This window comes from Cinclus cinclus, chromosome 5 (assembly GCF_963662255.1).
Source record: "Cinclus cinclus chromosome 5, bCinCin1.1, whole genome shotgun sequence".
In the NCBI taxonomy this organism is placed as follows: Eukaryota; Metazoa; Chordata; class Aves; order Passeriformes; family Cinclidae; genus Cinclus; species Cinclus cinclus.
In genome coordinates, this window is record NC_085050.1 from 63911880 (window position 1) to 63933408 (window position 21529).

The window sequence follows — 21529 nt, forward strand, 5'->3', positions numbered from 1 at the left end:
AAAGGGACACCCAGTACTAGTCTACATACAGTGAGTGACTCTTAGACAGAATTACTGGGCTAGTTGGTCATACAAAACCACATGCAAATTCTAACTGTTTCCTGGGAAGGTGCACTGGAGCCTAACAAACATTCACCTTAATTACTACATGCAAACTAATGCATTCCCTTACGTCTCACTCATCTGATGATGGTTGGTTTTACTTTTTGTATACTGCCACAGTTTACTTCCAGATCACCCACTGATTTAAGAAGAAGAAAAACTAGCAAAGATGCATCTTATTAAAAGCTTGAACTACATTTGACACTAAAACCTCTCAGGTGTGTGATAGGAACCCTGAGATTCTAGGGCTGGGCTTTAGAAGCCTCAGCAATAGTTCCATGTCAGTCTCGTGCTGAACAAGGAGTCCAGTGAAAGTCTCAGTGCTGGAAGGACAAGGGTGTAGATTACATTTGCAACTGTTGCAAAAAAAAAATTTTAGACTTCCTTCAGAGGAGCCTTTAGAGATGGCTCAGACTATTTTGTGACTAGCTGGCAGGCTGTAGGTGAAAACAAACAGGATCTCCTTTGCAAGCAACACGCAACTGACTTTTTGAATTACAGAAGTGACCCCAATTATGTCTGGCAGCAGCAGCAAAGGAAATCCTTTGCTCCAGAAGATGGAGCTAGAAAGTAACCACTTGGGCCACTGGGAAGGAGTCCACTTTCCACTTCCTTCCTTGGATTTTTGGCATGTCCAGTGTCTGCAAAGCTCAGAGAAACAGAGCGCTGCCACAGGACCTGAATCCCAGAATGCTCTCCACAGGACCTCAGCTGTTCATTGGTGAGTATTCCAGGATCCATACAGGGGAGTAGCAAAAGAACTGGGCCTCCCATTGTCAGTTTGGATTGAATCTGGTCGGTTCAGCTGTTCAGTTTACAAGCCAGGGCAAACCATAAATACTCTCCCTATGCACATCTTCATAGTGTTGGGGTTGTTGTTGTTTTTGGGGTGGTTTTTTTATATTGGTAGAACAGCATCAACCAACACAGGTAAGACTGAACCCTTCCCCACCCCTGAACACATTCAACTTGTCTGACTCTTGTCTGTACCTAAGGTATCACAAAAAGAGAACTGTGCTACCCCATATCCATGCACTGTGTACCCTGATCAGGAGCTTCCCCACAAGCAAGAGATCCCCAGTATTTAAGGGATCAAGAGCACACGGGTGGATGCAGTGCAACAATTCACTACTTACACAGTACAGACTCCCAAAATTACTGGCTTGGGAAGGCACCTCTGGGGATCACCAAGTCCAATCCCTTGCCTAAAAGCAGGGTCCCTTAGGGCCATGCCCAGGTGGGTTTTGATGATCACCAAGAAATGCAGTATTAAATATTATATTTCAAACTTATGTAGTGTAATAGCACTCATTACGAAAATGGGGTTGTCTTTCTTTTTTTTCTTCCTTTTTTTTTTTCCTCTCATGCTTCCATTCATTGTGTTCAATGCTTATATTCTTCGGGAATCTCTTCTGGAGTAGTCATTGACTAGAAATTAACTAGTTTACCTGAGATGATTAAAAAAAATATATGAAAGCTTGTATCAGCATACAAATGTTGTGCCACTGTGAGCTATTTAGGTATATGGTGAAAAAATCTTTCTCAAATTACTCAAGTTTCTAAGACTCTGATCTAGCTAGAAGAATCAAAATAAATAGCTGATTGAAAACAGCAGAAGGCACTTATTTAATAGAAGGTCTTAGAAAACAAAGTGATGGTCATACCAAATCCATTTAAAGTTGCTCTAAGCAATAATCAGTCACAATACAGACATGAAGTTCTATCAGATTGTCTGAGGATGGCAAGACTAAGGAACACATCAAAGTTGCATCCCTTCCATGGAAAATACATAGTTTTTAGACTTGTACTCAGATGTGCATTTATTTTTATAAAATAAGGATTGCACCTGCAATAAAAGGTTTTTTAAAAAACTTTATAAAAGGGCTAAAGTAGATCTGTTGTACCTCCCACTAAGAATACCCCCTAAGCTGTTAAAAGAAAGGGCTGATAACAAATTCTGAGTCAATCATCCTCAGCATTTGAAGTCAGATTAGAAAGAATCAAAAGTTTTTATGACAGGAATACTTTTAGAAAGAGTAGCTTTAGCTTGAGGATCTTATCCTCGTACTGATGACATGTGGTTCTTTTTGTTTATTTGCAAACTAAAGTTCTTCCAAGCATAGTAATTGGCTAGTAGAAATCCATAGATAAATTTCCTCATCCAGAAGTACTTTCTAGAAAGTACACAAATATGCTGATGGATCAAGCCTCTTCTCCAAAATTATAAACAAATAATATGTCTCCTTTAAGGACCTCTTAACTACAAAGAAATTTAACACTGTTGAGTGAATGATCAATGACGTGTAAAGGAACAAGAACACACAAGATCTAAAACCGCAATAATTTCAACTAAAAGCTGAACTTCAGCCATTACGTTAAAAGGTTGGAATTTAAATTCAAATTTGAAAAGCTGAACTTAAACTGTCTTTTAAAAGACCATTAACAGTCAAACCCATTCATAGAAAATATGATGCAGCATAAATACCTGCTTCACGTTCCTGCACCAAGAAGTAGAAAAGAAAATGCAAAAGTAAGCAACTCAAAGGTTCTTGAGATCTGTGGGTTGTTTTTTGTGTTGGTTTGTTGGTTGGGTTTTGTTCCTTTTCAAAAAGCTGCCCTTTGGAGAATAGCATAAAAATACCTGTAAACAGAGGTTGATTGTCCAAGCTTTCTTAACTGAATTTTGCTAATTTTCTTTTTTTTATGTAAAAAAAAAAAAAAGTTCTATTGTTAGACAGTTTTTGGTGAGACACACAAAACTTCTGTCCAAATGCATCATCCAATTTTTGATACAGAACCTCATATATTGTAGAGGAATTAAGGTTTCTTTGTATCTTGTAAGGTCAGTACCACATTGTAATCCAGTAGAAGTCCCTTAATTTTTTCATGGAATTTCTCTCTGTACTGGTTGAAGTGCATAATGCTTTCTGGTTCCTCTTCAAACCAGAACTTGTCAAATTCATAAACTAGATAACCTGTGAAGAAAATAAAACACAGATCTGCAAAAATGACCTCCACAATTTCATGCCTTGATCTAGCCAGTCCTAGAGTGATCCTTTAGACTCTCTTCAACCCTTTAAAATTAGGACTGTCCTGTCCTGATCTACAGCAAGCTTTAGGATGCTGTAATAATGAATGCAAAAATAAATCTGCAAATACTGAGTTTTCAGACTGGAGTATATAAAATACAGAAAGCCACAGAAATTATCCTTAAATGTACATTCCTGCAGCATAATGCTAAAGCAGCAGGTACATTTCCAATACCTGATGCAGACGTACAGCTTGCTCTGGCTAATGAGAGAAGAGTGGAAATGCACTCCAAAGAGCCCAAACTCTTATGTTGTGGCCTACCCTGAGTTGTCTGCACTAGAGAAGCTATAGATACTTACAGTAAAACTGATGGAAGTGCTCCATCTGTGGCAACCCAGTGACCATGTTGTAGAGATGAGCCTTTAAAGCACCATTCTTGAGCAAGCTGTATGCCATCTCTGTCAGATTGATCCCAACTATGGCATAGGAGTAACTGCAACACAAATCATGGTTTTAGGTTATGGACTGAAAGACTTAAAAAGCTTCCCTGGCCTACTTTGCTTTAGGAGAGCTGTAATAGTCAAAATTTTTCCTGTAATACTTGTTGATGGGCTGATTCCAATCCACAGACCATTCCCTGGTGCATCCAACCATGTAAACGTTATTGTAATATTGAGATGGCAAAGCTAATCAACACTGACTTCAACTTGTTCATTTGAAATCCTTAGATCTGCTGGAATACTAAAAACAGGATGTGAAAAACACTGTTGCAGTGTAAACGGAATGGCTATTTCAACCTGGTGTTCAGGTTGAAAGAATCTGGTTTTCTGTTGCATGGTATAAAAAACATAACAGAAATTCTTAAACAACAGTTACAGTGTTTGTGGAGGAAGGAAAAGTAAAAATTAATTAATTTGTGCCAATTATATACTTATGTAATTCAGCAAAAAGTCTCACATACCCTGTTCGTGATGGAGTTGCACAGGGTGATATTTTTTACAACGAAAGTCATGAAGGGCTCCTGTTTTTTGGTAAGTCATCAAGTTAACTAAGGGTGAGATGGATCAGATTATTATATCTGACTGGCTTGAGAGTACAGTTCCCTGTAAAATTAGCTAAATGTTTAAATATGCAAAGTTTTTGAAAACAAATTTAAAGCGGAACAACAACAAAACACCTGTTTGTAAATACTTATTACAGAGCAGAAACCTAGAGGAAAAAAAAGAACCTTAAGAGGTAATCTATACAATCCCAACATAGGATCAGTAAGGTGAAAACTAAGTATGAATTTCTAAATCTAATCTATTACAAATACAACTAAGTACAATGTTAAAGATGTTCACTGTGTTAAATAAGGATGGTATTTTGAAAAAAAAAAAAAAACCTGCACTTAGTTCCCAGCTAGAAATTGCTTCCTGTGTTTGGTTTCTCACACCTTTCTATTTTGATCCAGTTTTTCGTTATTTAATGGAAAAAGCCCACATATATTTTTCTCTTTATTTTCTGGACAGATGTTTAGCAGTCTTCATGTAAGTTCTTATATAGAAGCAGCCAGAAAAAATTGCAGAGTGACTTACCCCAGCTTTGGGTGATTTGACCGAGAAAGGATGTGACGAGCTTCACTGGTGTAATGCTTACTAAAATACCTGGCAGTGTAAAATATTATTTTAAATTCTTTGAAAAAAAAAAATACTGTGTTAATGACAACATTAAAATCTGTAGCTTTAAACTAAAGGTGAAAACTAGCCTGTAACTGGAAAATGGCACAAAATGAAAACCAAGGAAAAGGCAGCAAAATAAATTATATTCAGCATGAACTAGTACCAATAAAAAAATTAATCATTGTGATCTGAACATCAACTATGAAGTTCAACCTAGTCCAAAAAGTTAGCTTAGCAAAGATATGTAAACTTGTCTATTTTTTATCACAGTAGAAATTTTTACATTCAGGAATTTTTAAAGCTTTTGACAAGTTAGATACAACCTAGCAACTCCATCAAAAGGCAACAAAAAAATAAGGTAAGAAATTGGGCAAATTTCTGTCCCTTCCCTCACTTCTTGTCCTTACCCAACCACATCACATGTTCACAATGTGCAGCCACTAGAAATGTTGAACATACTGCTTTCTATTTGCTTCTAATCAGTTTTTATTAGAAATTGCATTAACTAGAGAAAATACAGATACTGAAAATCAGTCACAAAAAGAATGAAATACTTCTTTTCACTTACACCAGATTCACTAAGCCCAGCAGCCCCATTCCTCTGAAGTCTGTTTTAGGATCATCGCCTTGGAAGCCGATGTCACACCACTGTTTGCTGATTCTGGCCTTCAGATTCTCGTGAGGCATCAGCAAGTTCCAGAGCTGCACAAATATACTTCCATGTTATGCTGCTCCACTATTCCAAATCACATGATTCAGAACACTTGCTGCTGCACACTAGAAACCTTTTACCAAGGAACAGGGAACAATCTGCTCTTTTCTGTCAGTGGCAATCTGGAGTCTGCTACAATGGCTCACTTCAGCAGTTATGCAAGTTACTACATTTAATATTAAATGGGGTAATTTCCCTTCACAGACAAAGATGCTGTATGAATACCAGAGAAACAAAGACTTGTTTCACCTCAAAAATTAATTTATGCATTATTTTGTAACAGGTCAGCTATAAACTGAAATAAGAATTCTCAATGAATACTCATTTAATGTCAGTGTTGGGGCTTTCACAGCAAGCTGAGATAATTATGAAGTGCTAAGAAAATAGTTTTTATCTTCCAGCATCAAACTATCTTCCTTGAGGTTGACTGGGAGCAGTAATAAGAAAAAAATAGTGTCTTTTTTTTTTAATTTAGTTATTAGTGGTTTACAAAGACGTGTGCATAAGGTTATGTAACTTTTTAGTAGTGATTCTCCAGTGATGTATCACAAATCTGTTTTTCTATTTACATATTGTTGCTATGTCTGATTTCACACAAAGTAATTCCATTGCAAGTAACTCTAGTTCACTTTTTTTTTTCCTTTGAGGTTTTAATGTGTCATTTCTATAATGGCTTTGCAGTTTGTAAGTAGAAAAAAGGTTTAAATAAGCTGGTAAGAATGCTACCAATAAGTTTTTTTAAGGTGTTGGACTTGGAGGGGAAAAAAACAAACAAAGAGCACATGTATTTTAAAAATTACTTCACCTCAATTAACTGCTCCTCGTGTTCTTCATTTTCTGAATCATACGGGATCTTCCTTAGGTTTTCCACATTCAAATACAGTTTTTTATAACCTGATATCTGTAGCAAGGATATATGCAAATTTGTCTTAAACCTGAAATAATAACAAAACACCACAGAGAAGTTTTAAATAGGCCTACTCAGCCATGAATTCTAGCTTGAATTACCAGCTAAGACCTTCCTTATGTTAATGTAATGTAAACACCAGAATTAGGAAGTGCTTTATGTTTATCTTTACAAACTACAGCATACTGGTTAATACAGATCCATACTGCTACATGGCTCTTACATGCTTTAAACATCTCTAGCTGATTGCAGTGCTGCAGTCAGACTCTATTACCTTAAGTAACATAGAGGGGAAAATAAAAAAGCTACAATCTGTTACGGCACAAGAAAACTCCATATATCATCATCCTGACCACTGTACCTTCACCTACCCTCAAATTTTTTGTAAGTCTTACAGTCAAACTCTGTCAGAAATATTTATAGTTTCAAAGAAGAATTTCATTAGACTCACTAGTTACTTATGCAGATGAATGCAAATATTAATCAAGCATCACTATGTTCTCTCAAACATATCTAAGGAATTATATAGTTCTTGTAATCAATTGTGCAATGACCATACTAGTTAGAAATATGGAGTAACAGAAGGGACTTGCAAAACAGAGATACAGTAATGCCAAATCCTCATGAATTAAAACTTGGCAATTTATTTTCTAGAACTCATGAGGACATAACCATGCCTTATTTTCAGATTTCATACTGAATACTTGTGTTGAATGGCCCAAATATTGGATCAGGTTAAGCAGCTGGAAGAACATGCAAACAAGTGAGAACAGAGAGAGGTTTCCAAACATACCCTGTATCCTTCTGTTCAATCCTCTTTTCTTTCATTATATCTCTGACACACCTCTCCATTTCAGCTTCTTCAACATGTACAGCATTTCTTAAAACCTAGGGAGTTGACACAGTAAATGACTTCATGAGGAATGAAGACATAATCTACTTTATTATTATTATTATTATTGTTCACCTTCTGTATATCTGTTGTGTGTATTGTTTATTATAAGAGGAAAAGGGTCAGTTTAAGGAAATTGCTTACAATGCACTGGCTCAAATTGCATATAAAAGATAATAATTACACAGCAGCATGATTTATAACTTTGCCAGGCTGTAAACAACATTTACATAGTAGTTGCGTAAAGAATAAATACAAAGCTGAAGAGTTGCTTAGTCAAGGTTCTTGTTTGCTTTCAGCTCCAGAATTATGTCCTTCCTAATCCAACTGAAAAAATTGCAACCAAGAAAATAATGCTTCAAAATTAGGAGACGGGTAGCTAACAAAGCTGAGGTTTCAATGAAACAAACATTTGAAAGGACATGGGATTATTTTTGAGAAACCTCAAATAAACCTAGCATACAGAACACAGAATTCCAAGTTTTCTTCTCTCTGTCCTTTACTCCTCTTCACTTCTCCCCTCTCAAAAAGTAAATGCATGTGTTATTTTTCTGGGATGTCTCTGAAAAAAGGTTTTATTACAGTTTCATCTCTAGTATCTCTTACCTTATTTTTTGATGATTCCAGTGAATGTTCTGCAGAACGTGAAAAATAAAAATATTTCACAGTTAAATTGAACTGTTTTAAGTAATTTACAATAAGTGTTCTTGTAGTATGTATTATAAAATTTTACATCCCTCTTACACATGTAATAAAAAAAATAATCTTAAAATGAACAGGTTATTGAGTAACAGAATGTCTTAAATTACACAGAGTTTTTCCTGACTTCAGTACAATGCTGAAAGTAGATCTGGATTTTTTTTTTTTTTAATAGTATCTATTACATGTACAAACCAAAGACAAATTTGAAAAGGTGTCAGGAGAGAAATACATCAATTGATATTTTCCTGTTCTCAGACGTTATTTCATGTTTATTACTGAAGAACAAGGAAGTACGGTCACTTCCGCAAGTTATTGTAAAACCACAAAAATGTTCAGCAGTTTCTCCAATTGCTATTTTAGATCAAAATTCTGCATCAAGCAGAACGGTAAGTTAAAGCACTCTTCCCTCCTCACCTCCAAAAAAAATGCATTTGTGTCTATTCAGTGTGAATCTTTTTTTAGTAAAGGAAGGTAAAAGCAAAGTGATGGGAAGACTCTGAGCAGAAAGGTACGATTTCTGATTCACTTATTGATGACACTGGAACGTCCCTAGCAAACAGGCGAGGAAGAGACTCTGGCATTGATTTGGAATTCTCACAGGATAGCTGGGATGAAAGGAAGAGCGAAAATGCAATTCTGGGGATGCACAGCAGGTGCTGGGAAGCAGGAGGCTCAGGCGGAGCTGGATCGCTCCCTACAACCACTGCACAGGAGGCTGCGGGCAGGAGGGGGTCGATCCCTCCTCCTCCCAGGAAACCACCGACAGGAGGAGGAAACGTCCTCAGGTTGTGCCAGGAGCCGTTCGGGTTGGATAAGAGGGAAAATGTCACCACCGAAAGGCTCGTCGCGCACTGCCCAGGCTGCCCAGAGCAGTTTAGTCACCACCCTTCCCTGGGGAGGGATTTGAAAGATGCGCGGATGCGGCACTGGGAGACACGGTTCAGTGGTGGGCTTGGCAGCGCTTTGCTCGATGACCAGGGAGGGGTTTTCCACGCTAAAGGACGCTGTGAGCGCTGCTCTCTGTACACGACGCTCCCGAGGCAATGGCGCGGCCCTGCCCCGGCCCCTCCATTACCTACGCTCAGCGTCCGCCGCGCGCCCGCCTCCGCGCCGCCCAGGAGGCGCTGCAGCTCGCACTTGCCCGTCAGCAGCCGCAGGATCCACTTCAGCCAGAAGCGAAAGTAGCTGCTGTACAGGAACCCCCAGACGTGCGCCCACATCTTCCCCGCTCCGGCGGGGCCCGAACCCGGCCCGGCCCGGCCCGGCCCGGCCGCGGGCGCTGCTCCCGCCCCGCGCCCCGCCGCTGCCGCCGGCGCCCCCTCGCGGCCGGGCCGCCGCGGCCCCTCAGAGCACGGCGGGCACCGAGCGGGGCCCGGCCGCCCCCGGAACCCCCCGGAAGGCCGCTCCCGACCTGGAAGTGATCGCGGCGGAAGTGCCGCCTGGGAACGGCTTTCCCTTTCCCGGTGGTCGGTGTCAGCCCCGGGCGCTCCTGCTGCCTCGTGTCCCGGTGGGTTGATCGCCCGGTGCGCAGCACGGCAGGAATGGCACACTCGGGAGAGACACCGAGTGTCTGTCTCAGATTGCGCAGCCCTGGATGGTCTCTGATAATCCGCAGATCAAGTGCCCCAACCCTCAGAACTTTTTACTATTTGTACGTTTTAGCAAACAAAGGGGTTAGTGTTCATTAGTTACAAGTCACACGGTTCTGTCATTAATCGCTGTCCAGTCCTCTGCTGCTTGGTGATTCTCTCACTTCTCACGCTGATTGATGCCATGCTCAGTGTCTCTCTCCTTCGTGGCCGGTGGGCTTCTCGGGTCGGGATCGGCCCCTGCCGGGATTTCCTGTTGCCCTCATGGAGCACAATTACAGACTGGTCTTCATTTGTTTATTCCTTACCTTGGGAGTTCTGCCAGAAGTCCTTGTGGCCCCTAAATTCTGCATTTTTGGTGTGCTCTGTGGGACAGCCACTGTCCCATAGTGGTCCATCCTTCTTCCCGAGCTTTGTTAACCTCCCCGGGGTCTGAGAACATTGAAACCTGTCCCATCCCTAAACCTCAGCAAGACAATTTTACCAAAAAATAATTTGTTTCCCTAAAACCTGGACATCACGTAGAGCTTGTTGGGTCATCAAAACAGCAAAGGATATTCTTCCTTATGAAAATATTTACATATTTCACATCTTGCAGCAGTTGGCCTAGATGATTTTTACGGAGTGTGTTGCCATGGATCCTGCCTTGCCTTTCCTGAATGGAGGTTCAGCCTGAGTGTTCCATTTTGTTTCAATCACTACTTCCATTGTATTATAATTGATTGTTTCAGTAAACGTGGCTTGAACACAGAATTGTATGCAAAACTGGGGGTGTTGAAAGGGAGCTGGCAGGCTTGCTTGACTGCATTCTGATATATTTTTTTGATGTGTGGAAACTGAAGTAACTTTTACACAAAAGCCACGCAGCAGGTCTGATGGCCTATGTCCCACAGAGGGTTTCAGAGCATGGACCAACTTCTTTGGCATCCTGTCTCTGGGCTCCTTCACTCATAGGGTTGCAGAGTTTCATGCAGGGAAACCACTGATGTGTGAACTTCAATTGTCTGCCTATCTTATTCCTACTTTTAAAAACTGTGAGGAGAGGGGGTGCATGTTGTGTGTTAAGAGGCAATGTAACTGCTTAGGGAGCAATCTGACTTTGAAAGCATTGGAACATTGCATGAAAATAAACTTGAAAGTATTTATCTCTATTTAAAAGTATTCTTACTTGGTGACAAGATGACATGATGATTTTATCACATTACCTGCATGTAAGTTGTTCCAAGCTAGCCAAACCCCAGGAAATATATATATATATATATATATATATATGTAAAAATCAAAGATCCAGTGCCTAAGAACTGGTAACAGAAACTCTGGAGGGAAGAAATTTGTCTGTATTGCAGGACCTGGGTGTAAGCTACAGCTCCCACCTAGTTTGTATATGAAACAACTCTGAGCAAATATTTGGGGAAATAAAGATTTTGCTATACTTCCCATCTGACAGCTTGGCACTGCTGCTGTGATATTTAAACATAGCTGGGCTGAAATCTTCTTGTCAGAGGAGTCCTGGCTACACCAGCAGCAGAAGGGTGTTAGTTTAATAGTGGGAAGGCAGAAGAATTGCAACAATGTGAAGAAATGCAAGGGTGGTGAGGTCCTTCCTGACAGTCTTGGTGCCCACGCATGGATTGCACTGAGGTAGTTCATCAAAAGTAGGAGCTGCTGGAATTTTAGGAAGTCCAGCAGGTGCATCCTTGAAGCGTGGGTTTGCACAAACAACATGGGAATTTCTAGCTTGTTCATTTTTAATACCAAAATTAAACTGTGCTGCTGCTTCAAGGGTTTCACTTCCCGTGGCATCTTTTAAGGGATTAAATAGCTTCATACCAATATGAGTATTTTTCATATGAATATTTTTTCATTATATTTATACTTAAAGAGAAATTGCATTTTGTGTGGCGTGTTAAGAGCCAAAGTAACTTTTACTACATGTTTTGGAATTTGTTCCTGTTGTGATTTACTGTAACAATACATACATACAGTACAGGATTATTGTTTTCTCAGTTGTCTTTGCTTCCAGTCTCCAGGACTGATGTGTAAAGTATCTGGTGCTGACAGCACATTGCACAACACTTCTCTGTGATATAATTAGATTTGTTGAGGTAAGCTTGACAGATTTTTAAATCTTGGCTTCTGAAATGTGAGTTTAAAAGATGCAAGTTTTAGTCTTCCATTTAATTTTGTTCATATGTTTTCTTCCCTTTAAATCTGTATTTTAAAAAATCTGAAACCAATTAATTATTTTAAAATATTAGAGCATGCTTTTTTGACATTTTCTCCACAATTTTTTGTAAATTGCAAAACAGCAAGCATATTTGATTTTGTACAAATGTAAGCACTTGAATCATGCAAGATGCTTCTGTATCATCATGTTCAGTTGATTAATAAATTATATTAAGACAGTCAAAAATACGATGCAGTGGCTTAAAAAATATTCTACCCTCCTCTTCTCTTCAGTAGTTGCCTTCAAGTCTTACCTTCACAGAGACTTTAGTTGAAGTAAAGATTTTAACCTGTCGGTGTTTTAAAATCCCATTTCTTGGGTGAAAGCTGGACAAATAACCAGCAGTAGCTGTTGGATCTGTCTCTAGTCAGAAAACTTTCCATGGCAGCAACTATTATGTATTATTACTGGTAGCTATTCTTTGTTCATGTACCTTTGCAGATGAAGGACATGCAAAATAATCCACTGCTTGGCTCAGCCAGGAGCCTGTATTTGGTCAAATATTTATTTTAATGTTTCTTATCTCTACTCACACACAGATGTGTGAAAACTATACAATGTGGAGCAATCATCTGAGCAAGAAGAGGTATACAGTTACAAAGCACAAGGACAAGCCTAGGAGCTCTCTCTTGCAGGTGAGGAGAACCAGTCCCCTGAATCACTTGCTTAGTGTTAAGTATTACAGGTTACTCAGCAACGTGTTCTTCTACAGAGTCTTTTTAAAGATGATCCGTTTGCCAAAAATGCAGAAAGTCTGCTGATGGGAGGTAAAACTGCTCTGAAACAATTAACAACCCCCAAAACCCCCAGCACAACTTACTCCAGTTGTGCACAGCTCTCAAGTATGCAAAATAACATAAGAAGAGAGCCCTGGGAGGGAGATACTGTGAAAGCATGAAGCAGAAAAAGGACCCTGTTTGCAAGTAGGTGCAAGTGCAGTGGAAGCTCATGACAGTCTCAATCGTGAGATTTTTTTTTTTTTTTTGAGGAATACTTAATGCACTATCTCATTGTAAGTTAATGAGCTAATCTATGAAGTGAGCATCAAGTAAATGGTCACCACAGCTCAGCATGGCTGAGTAACTGTATCTGCTGCCTTAATGAATAACATCAAATGCAGTCAATGGCAGTCTCCACAGACCTTCACTGCACACTGTGTCAGTTTCTTATTGGTTTCTGGAAATATGTGATAGTCCTGTCTTTTTTTTTTTTTCTTTACTTGCTCTGAACATAAGCTAAAATTAAATGTGTGCTAGATTTCTGTTAATCTTATCTTCAGCAGCTCTCCTGCTTGACTACATCATGTACATGTTCACTTTGGCTTTATTACAGATAGAATACCAACCAGTAAAGACATTTTATTCATTATTTGGGGCATAGTTAATGCTCATTTGTTCCTGTTAGTTCTAAGTTAAGTCTCTATTTTACTGCGAATGTGCCAAATTCTACATTGACCCTCCATCAAAATTAGTGCCCTGAGCTTTTAGTTTATTAGCTGGGAGAGGGAAATGGTGATGGGGAGGCAGTAGGAAAAGAGGATTGCATTGGGATAGCATTGCATCTTATTAGCCAATTATAAATGCATATCCAAAGTGTAGCTTAAAGATTTCTCAGGAAAAAATTTCAAAGGCACAGAAACAGAAGGTAGAGGGAAGTTTATAACAAATGAATACAGGACAGGAATAGTGAGGTCTAACTCAAGGCTTCACAGTAATTTATGGAGCCACATTGAGATTTTTAGTTCATATGTATATTGATACAGGCTACTAGCAGTCTCTTGCATTTTTAATGAATAATGACCTTTGAAATTCAAAGTAATTGGTAAACAGAGATGTAAACCCATCCATATCATAACTATCTCATAACTCAAACACAGGAGGGTCACACTAACCTTGACAGAGCAGCAATTTACAGTTTGTGAAGTCCAAAATTTCCAAAAAGGACATAGTTATACTGTTGTTAGTATAAAGAGTAGCACATAAAGGCAGTATTGACATTAGGACTTCAGCATACCTGTGTCTGGACACAACTATTGTAGGATTTGGCATTGCTTTGTGCCACACCCTCACAAATGATTTGGGGGTTTGGCACAAAATGAGGTAAATTGTTAAGTAAGCAAATAGAGAAAAGGAAGTGGTACTATATTAATAATACAAGCATATTTTTAGAATGTAAATTATCTAAAATACTACGTCCTCTGGGTAAATAGGGTAATGAATTATATATGCTAACAATACATTAAGGAAGTAGATAACAAAAAGTTTACTGAGAGTTTTGAGAGCTACCCAAGTCCAGTCTAATTTTTGAAGCTGTCCTTTACATGTTTGCAGCACAGAACAGGAAACCATACTTTGTTTATCATAGGTGTTGAATGAAAGGTAGACTTGTGAGCAGGCAAAGAACATGTCAAAGCAAAAGCCACTAAATACCTGCTAGTCAGGTATAAGAAGGAGGAACATTTTTTCATATAAAACATAGATGATTCTATTAGAACTGTGTTGCTGTAACTGATTACAGGGACCTTGGTAAATAAGGTATCTCTTCCCTTTATAAACTATGTTGTAGAGGATGTATTCTAAACAGTAGCTAATTTTTTGTTTTCATCAGAATTGCTGAAGACCCAAAAAAGGCAAACAGGTGTGTGTGCCTAAATGGAAAGGCACATGTGTGAAGCAAGGTACAATATCTGAAGTATAAGACCTTTACCAGTGCAGAGGTAACCAGGTGTACCATTAGACTTTCAACAGGTTCGATTTTGCAGCTGCTTGCCCTCCTTCCTCTTTAAAGGTGAACTGAAAAGCTTGGTTTAGTTGCCTGATTCTGTGACTGTGCTAAATGCATGTATAAATTATACACAGCTTGGTTCCCTGATACAGTCTAATAGGCAATATGCAAACAAATGCCCCATTGGTTTTAAATGAGCAAAATAATGTTGACCATTACAATGTGGTGCAGAAAAAAAATTCACATCATGAGAGATTTATGTCCAAAAAGGAGAGAGAGGAGTCCTGTGAGTTTATATGTGAACAAAGGGAGAGGCCATGAGGCATTTCCCATGAGATGTCTCAAATTGTTGGAGGACATAGCCCTGCTATTACCTTGATTTTCCCAGCCACATCACCCTCTTTCCTTCCCCATTGGCTGAGATACTTGGAAGGCACAGATTTCCTGATTCACCTACCATATGTCCCCCTTAGTGTGGGAAGATGGTTTGTAGGGATCGTACAGAAGGCAATTTTCCTCAATGAATTACAGCTGTACTGATTGCAGAGAAGTGGAGACAGCCTTGCCTGCCCAGTGAGGATGGGTGTTATAAAAGAGTGGGTCAGCTGCTGGAGAACAAGTTGTAGCTGGAGTTTGAGATCCAGAGTCTGCTGCAGTTTGGGCTGCAGTGTGCTGTGAGGAGGAAGGGACGTGTGGTTGTGCAGGGGATAGATAAGGTAAGAAGATGTTGTGTGAGGGACAGACAGGGTCAGGTGGCCTGGTAAGGGACAAGTTTGGGGTTAGCCAGTCATGCAGAAAGAAGGAAACTTGCACAGAGGAGAGGAGCCATGTGTGGAGCTGCCTACGAGGAAAGGACTTAGGGCTGCCTGAGAGAAGGCGTGAGAAGTTTTTAATAAAGGACTGACAGTGGTGTCAGTCCAGTCTGTCTAATTACTACACCTTAGCATGCACACACCCACACCACTCTTTGCATAAGAGAGCTCTACCAAGCCTTTATTCTTTTTCTCGAAGTTCGGGATTTAAGCGTGAGCTGGCTGAGCAGCAGTCTGTGTCAATTAGTCACGTTTTCTCAAACTGGTTTTCTCCCGTTAACTTCTTTACAAGTCTCTGGCCCTATCTACAAGCAGATTCGCATCGCTTGTTTGTAAAGACAGGTTCATCTTATTCCTTTCAATGTTATGACTTAGGCTAAACAGCACCAGCCGAAGTGCCGGGTTTTTGTCATGAAAACGGCGTACGCTTGCCGCAGTCGAGAGGTTTTTTTTTCAGTGGGAGGGTTGAGGGCAGGGGGGGCTCTGCCAGGGGCTTTACAGGGGGAATTGGCGTGGGGGCTGGTTCAGCAGGCTGGTGTCTCCCGGGGGAAAGCGGGGCGGCAGATGGAGCCGGGTGTCCGTCGGTCGGGACAGCCGCTGCCCGGGGAACGCCGATGTGCAGCGGGAAAGCCGGGCGGCCTCGCCCGACGAGCAGCGAGGCAGGCAGGACGAGCCCTGGGCGCAGGGGGCGGGCAGGGCAGAGCAGGGCAGCGCGAACACGCCCGGCCCCCGCTGCCCGGGCGGAGGCGGTGGCGGTGCGGGCAGCGCCCGCGGGAGATGCGGCTGCGGCTCGGGCGGGTGCTGCCGGCGCTGTGCCTCGGCGCCGCCTTCCCCCTGCTGTGGTACGCGGTGTGGCAGGGGAGCCGAGGTGAGAGCGGGCGGCGGGGGTGCCCGGTCCCGTCCGTGCGCGGTGGCCGCCGCCGCGCCCCGCTGGCCGGGCCGTCGGTCGGGACGGCGAGCGCTGGCTCCCGCCGCACGGAGCTCGCAAGGAGCCGCGCCCGGCGGTGCCGGGGGCAGCGGGGGTCGCTCCGGCCGTCCTGCGGCTCCGTCCCGCCGTGCGGCGGCGAGTGCGGGCAGGGCACGGCCGGGGTTGCGGCGGGGGGAGCGTGGCGGGTCGCCCCGTCCCTTCCCGGAGCTGCGGAGCCGCTGCGCTCCCCGGGTGCGCCGGGAAGAAGGGGGAGCCGTGTGGCCTCGAGGCTTGGCCGCGTGTAAGGCTGAGCACGCGGGTCTCGTCTGCTCTTCCCACGGGGTCGCGGCTTAACTGCACCCAGGCACCACCTTGCGAGACAGCTTACAGGATTGGATCCTCGGGCCGTACTTGCCCTATTAAAAATACCACCCTAAATTTAAGAAGCAGTAACTTTTTAACGTTTTTCCTCCTAACTCTTCTTTTTCTTTTTTTTTTTCCGACTATTTTTCTTACAAGTATCGTGCATTAAGATGGAAAGGAAAATCTAAATGTGATTGCTCTGGCTGTCACTTTTAATGTGGCTTTGATTTTATTGTCAGTGAGGATAAAGTAGCATTATCCATCCTGAACTTATATTTGTGCTTCATGTACAGTCTCTTTTTCTTGTGCATATTTCCAGGACCGGAATGCAGAGGAAAAAGCCCAGAATTTTTAAGTTTTATTTCTAAATTTTAAAATTATATACTGTCTTTTTAGTAGGTTGTGTAGGTGGCCAGATAGAGCTACATAAAGACATATCTATGATTATCTGAGCTGATATAGGAAGGATAAAACTGGTGGTATTTTCCAGAAGGAAATGAGAAGGTCTTTCCAAATTGTATCTCTGAGACTTGCAGACATGGCTTGTTATGGGTGGGGGGGTGGTTGGTTTGAGGTGAGGGAAAGAGTGGATCTTTGAGTGTTTCCTACATACAACTTTATAATAGGTTTGGTTTTATAGGTGCAGAAGAATTAGAATATGCCAATTAGTAATTTCTGGGTTGAACACAGCTTCAGCTAGCAGATGATTTGTTTATATTAATTATTCCTGCAACAAATCAAAGTGGTGGTAGGGATCTTGGCCCCACAAAGGCATATTGAACAGTATCAAGGCAGTGCTGATCCTTCTGCCTTTTAGGTCAACTGTAGGGTTGTTTACATTTCAACGTTTTGTTTTCTTCAGTGGCACTCCTGCTAGGAGTGGGGAAGGAAAAATGAAGGATGTGTCAGCAGACTAAGATCCAAGAGATGTCAGATTGAAATGTTTGTCAAATCTGCAGTTACCATTGTGTTGTCTTGTGGCTCATGTTTTGGGACTCCTCATTACTGACACTGGATTGTCATTTTACTTTCTTTTTGACATTTCTCTGTTGACATTTCATACTGGGCTGTTTAGCTTTGGGATTTTACTTGTGTTCTGTTTGTTTGTTTTGGGCAAGAGGGATAATGTGTGTTGTGGTGTATATATGCTGTCTTAACTTCTCTTTCCACAGCTGGCTCCTCCTCCACAGTAAACTGAGTAACTAATTCCTCTCAGATGGTATAATTTTCCTAATTACTATTATTATTAGTCCCTGTTTTTTTATAGCAGACTGTTGACCATTGCATATGTGAATATATAGTCTTTAGGCTCTTAAGCTTGGTAAATATCACCAATATGTAAATGAAATAGTCAATATTATTAACTAAAAGAGAAAAAGTAGCAGTACATGTTGAATGACTTTGTATTATGTTTATTGTACTGAAAATAGGAATCTTTGCTCCAAAGGAGTTTAGAAGACAGGCCTTTTACCCATCCAGAAAACAGCCAGCCTTAGGTAACAACAACAAAGGGTGTTACCTTTTTCTACACAGAAGAGAAGCGTTGGGAGCAAACCCACTAATGTTCTATTGTTGTCGCAGGGTATTTGTTTAAGAAAGTGGTTTGAAATTATTCTTTTGCTCTGAAAACAGGCAGATATCTCTGCTTAGGGATGATGTTGTTAAACATATTTTTTTCTTTCTGCACTGCCGAATTTGTTCTCCACTGCCATGCTTGGAGCACTACAGGAATTACCATTTTTGGTGCAGCTCAAACTGTTATGTGTGTTTTCTTTTCTAATTCCCTGTTGACTTAGCCCACCAGTTACTCTGAGTACTGTTGCAGCTTCTCAGCTCCCATCTCTTCCCCTCATTTGTCAAATGTTTTCTGGCTCATTTTCTTTCACATGTGTGTTAAATCTCCCCTAAGTTTTTTAACTTCTTTGCTCTTCCCATTGAAATGTTTAGGCTACTCTTGATTTTTGACTACAATCTATCACACTAAGAAGCAGTAATCTATAGTATTCCCTCAGGTTTCTGTCTGGTTAATTGTTTCTTGGATAGCAGTGATTTTGGGTTAGTGAATAAGCTTTGTGGAACTAGGACAGGGCACCCAAGCTCAAGACTAGTGGTCTTAAGTACTTCTTATATGTAAGAATATATAAATATATATTCTTGTATATAAGAAGTATATTCTTCTTATATATATTTATGTACTTCTATAATATAAGAATAAATAATAGATCTGCAAAACATTGTTCATTTTGTCTGCAGTCTCAGTGCCTTTCAACCCTTGAATATTAGAAGTTTAAATCAGATATTGGCTCTGTCCCAGTTTCTGTGCAAATAAAAATCAGTAGCTTAAGTCAGTGACCTTTAAACGCCTTATAAAGGTAGCTTGGGAGATCTGAGTTGAAATGTATTTGCTGTCAATGACAACAGTAAATAATTTGCTCTTTGGTCCTGCTTTTGATTATTATGTATAGCCTGAGTATTGGAGGTGTGAGACTAAAATCAAGTACACATAAATCAAACTGGCATATCAGGGAAGATGATACTTGCTCATTCATTTAAAAATAAAAAATCAGAATCTAGCACAGTCGCTAGACTTCAGTTATTGTGGACAATACTGTGTGTATTTTAACTATGGTTAGGAAGATATTTTTCTAGTCACTTTTTCCATTGCTTTATGAATACCAGCAAAGGTTTCATACTAGATACGTTGATAATTTTGCAGCCAGAAAAAACAAAAAAGATAAAAGTAGTTGTGGAGACAACTGGTAATAATCAGATCTTCAGCAAAAGCTGTGTCTGAAGTTGTGTGGTGATTCCTTCAGCATCTACTGGAGTGCTTGTGAACACAGGCTGCTATTAGCCAGCACTCAGCTGGGCTGCTGCAGCAATTCCTCTTCCATGTCCTGCATGGTTTTTCTGGGAAATTTCTGGTCCCTCTTCAGGCCCCAAGCCAAACCTGTCTGAAGTGAACAGTTTGTATCTGAGCATAGGAAAGGCTGTTGTTAGGATGATGCAAGGGTTTCTGCTTGTGAAACTGAGTAACAGTTCACTTGTTAATTCACCTGACCTGAACTGTTTGCTCTTACCTGAACTGTTTTACTCTTTCATATAGGTTTGGAGTTCTGAGAAATAGTATACAACTTACAATATACATAGTGATTTTTCTCCCACAGTTTTAGCTATTGTTTTCCATGTAAATACTAATCCATTTAAAAAAAAATCACAGGTATACAAAAACAATGAAATAGATGTAAGGAAGTAGCTTTTTTTTTTCCCTACTTGAAAAACACAAGGCAAAACCACATTATAAACTCATTGTGAACCTAAAGTTTCTTCAGAGGAAACAGTATTCCTGAATAAAAAGAAAGTTTGCTGTCTTTGCTGAATAACTGTAATTTTTGTAAGCCACAGCAATGAGGTAAATTGGATTTTCATTTTTTTTTTTTTTTTGGCAGTGCTTCTTCAGGTTGCTCTCAAGGGTTACAAGATTAAATCTCCTTGAATTGATTTGTAATGTGTTGTTGCCCTCTTCACCTAAATTTGTGGGATACTTTGTCCAAGTAAATTAAAAGTAGGCCTTACCTGGAAGTTAGGAGAAGTTGATGCTGACATGTGATGTCCCAAGGATCTAGGCATGTTGATATATATGTTGAATCAAACATTGTGAAACCTGATTATTCCTTTGAGGTGGGATGGACAAGATTGAAACTGCTCATATCATTAAATTTACAGAAGTATATGTAAGGATCATAATTTTTTTAAATCTACATTTTGAATGTGTTCTGCAAGTTGAAATACAGTAATGTACATGCTGGTCCAGACAACATGATTGCACGTTTCTTGTATTTCCAGTCATCTTCTGACTATGGTGTTGTGCTTTGTTTCAGCTGTGCAGCCAAGTGCAGGTCCCCAGGAGATTCTGTAATTTGTGATGGAGTTCTTTGCAGGTTTTCTGTCCAATCCCAGCTGGCATATTCTGGCTCAAAGCTTCAATTAAATAGTGGCAAATTGGCAGACTTAGTAAGGAAGTCTTGAATTACACTGCTCTCACTTCAGTCAATAGAGCTTAATCAGATTTCTGAACGTGCAGAAGCCAATCTTCCTGTCTTTTCTAGACCTGCTAGGCTGTGTTTAACCACCACTTTTCCCAGCTGTCTGGTAGGCTAAGTCTTCCCTCCATGTGTACATTTCCTTCCAGTGACACTGAGAGCAAACAGAGGTTATTGCACATACAGGTTTTGCCTCAACATGCAGTTAGGTTGTGGCTGAAAAGTACAGTATGATAAGGAAAAAGATTTTCAGTCCATCAATTTTTATTTATAGTTCTGGATTTTGGCATTGAAAAGAACCCTCCAACATACAACAATCTCAAATGGTCCACTGAAAGCTTAGTATTTACTGGTCCAAAATTTTATGTCTGAATTAATGTCCAAGATTTAGAAAAGCTGTGTAGTTTTATTGGCTTCAAAGTGTTTAATTTACTAACTGAAGGTTCTGCTGCTTCTTAGATTGTGTCTAAAGAGTAGAGGAACTTAGCCATAAATCTTGAGGTACAAAAGGAGGCCAGTTATTGTTGGGTTTTTTAGAGAAGGGGAGCATTTCAGGTCTCTCTTTGTTTGCTGAACAGTGTCTCCCCATAACCTTGAACAAGTGTAGCCATATGACCTTCATGCTTTCCTAGTGTTGTACACTGAGTCTTAAGGAACAGAGTTTTGTCTAGAAATACCTTAGGTGGCTAGTTGCTACCTTAGGAAGAGAAGTAAAACATTTAAGTATTTAAAATACCAACTAGAACAAAGCAATAGCAATTGCTTGAAGTGAATGAGTACTACCTTAAAACCAAAGTATACCAATTATGGGCAAACACCATACAATATCCATTTGATTGGGTTTTTTTTCACTTATTT

General features: G+C 40.4%; 2 protein-coding genes across 2 annotated transcripts in view; one reads left to right on the forward strand and one right to left on the reverse strand.

Annotated features, from left to right (window-relative positions):
• Nucleotides 1-1892: 1892 nt before the first annotated feature.
• On the reverse strand, nucleotides 1893-9252 carry ELMOD2 (ELMO domain containing 2). The gene is made up of 8 exons (XM_062493939.1): nucleotides 9082-9252; nucleotides 7911-7939; nucleotides 7206-7300; nucleotides 6311-6440; nucleotides 5362-5495; nucleotides 4710-4778; nucleotides 3492-3625; nucleotides 1893-3077 (listed from the first exon to the last, which is right to left on the reverse strand). The coding sequence occupies exons 1-8, from the start codon at nucleotides 9224-9226 to the stop codon at nucleotides 2920-2922; spliced, it is 894 nt and encodes a 297-aa protein (XP_062349923.1). The 5' UTR covers nucleotides 9227-9252; the 3' UTR covers nucleotides 1893-2919.
• A 6736-nt stretch (nucleotides 9253-15988) lies between these two features.
• Nucleotides 15989-21529, forward strand: part of MGAT4D (MGAT4 family member D) — a 32864-nt gene continuing 27323 nt past the window's right edge. The window contains exon 1 of the mRNA XM_062493101.1: nucleotides 15989-16226. Within this exon, the coding sequence (XP_062349085.1) occupies nucleotides 16136-16226 (91 nt within the window). The 5' untranslated portion in view covers nucleotides 15989-16135. The remainder of the gene's footprint in view (nucleotides 16227-21529) is intronic.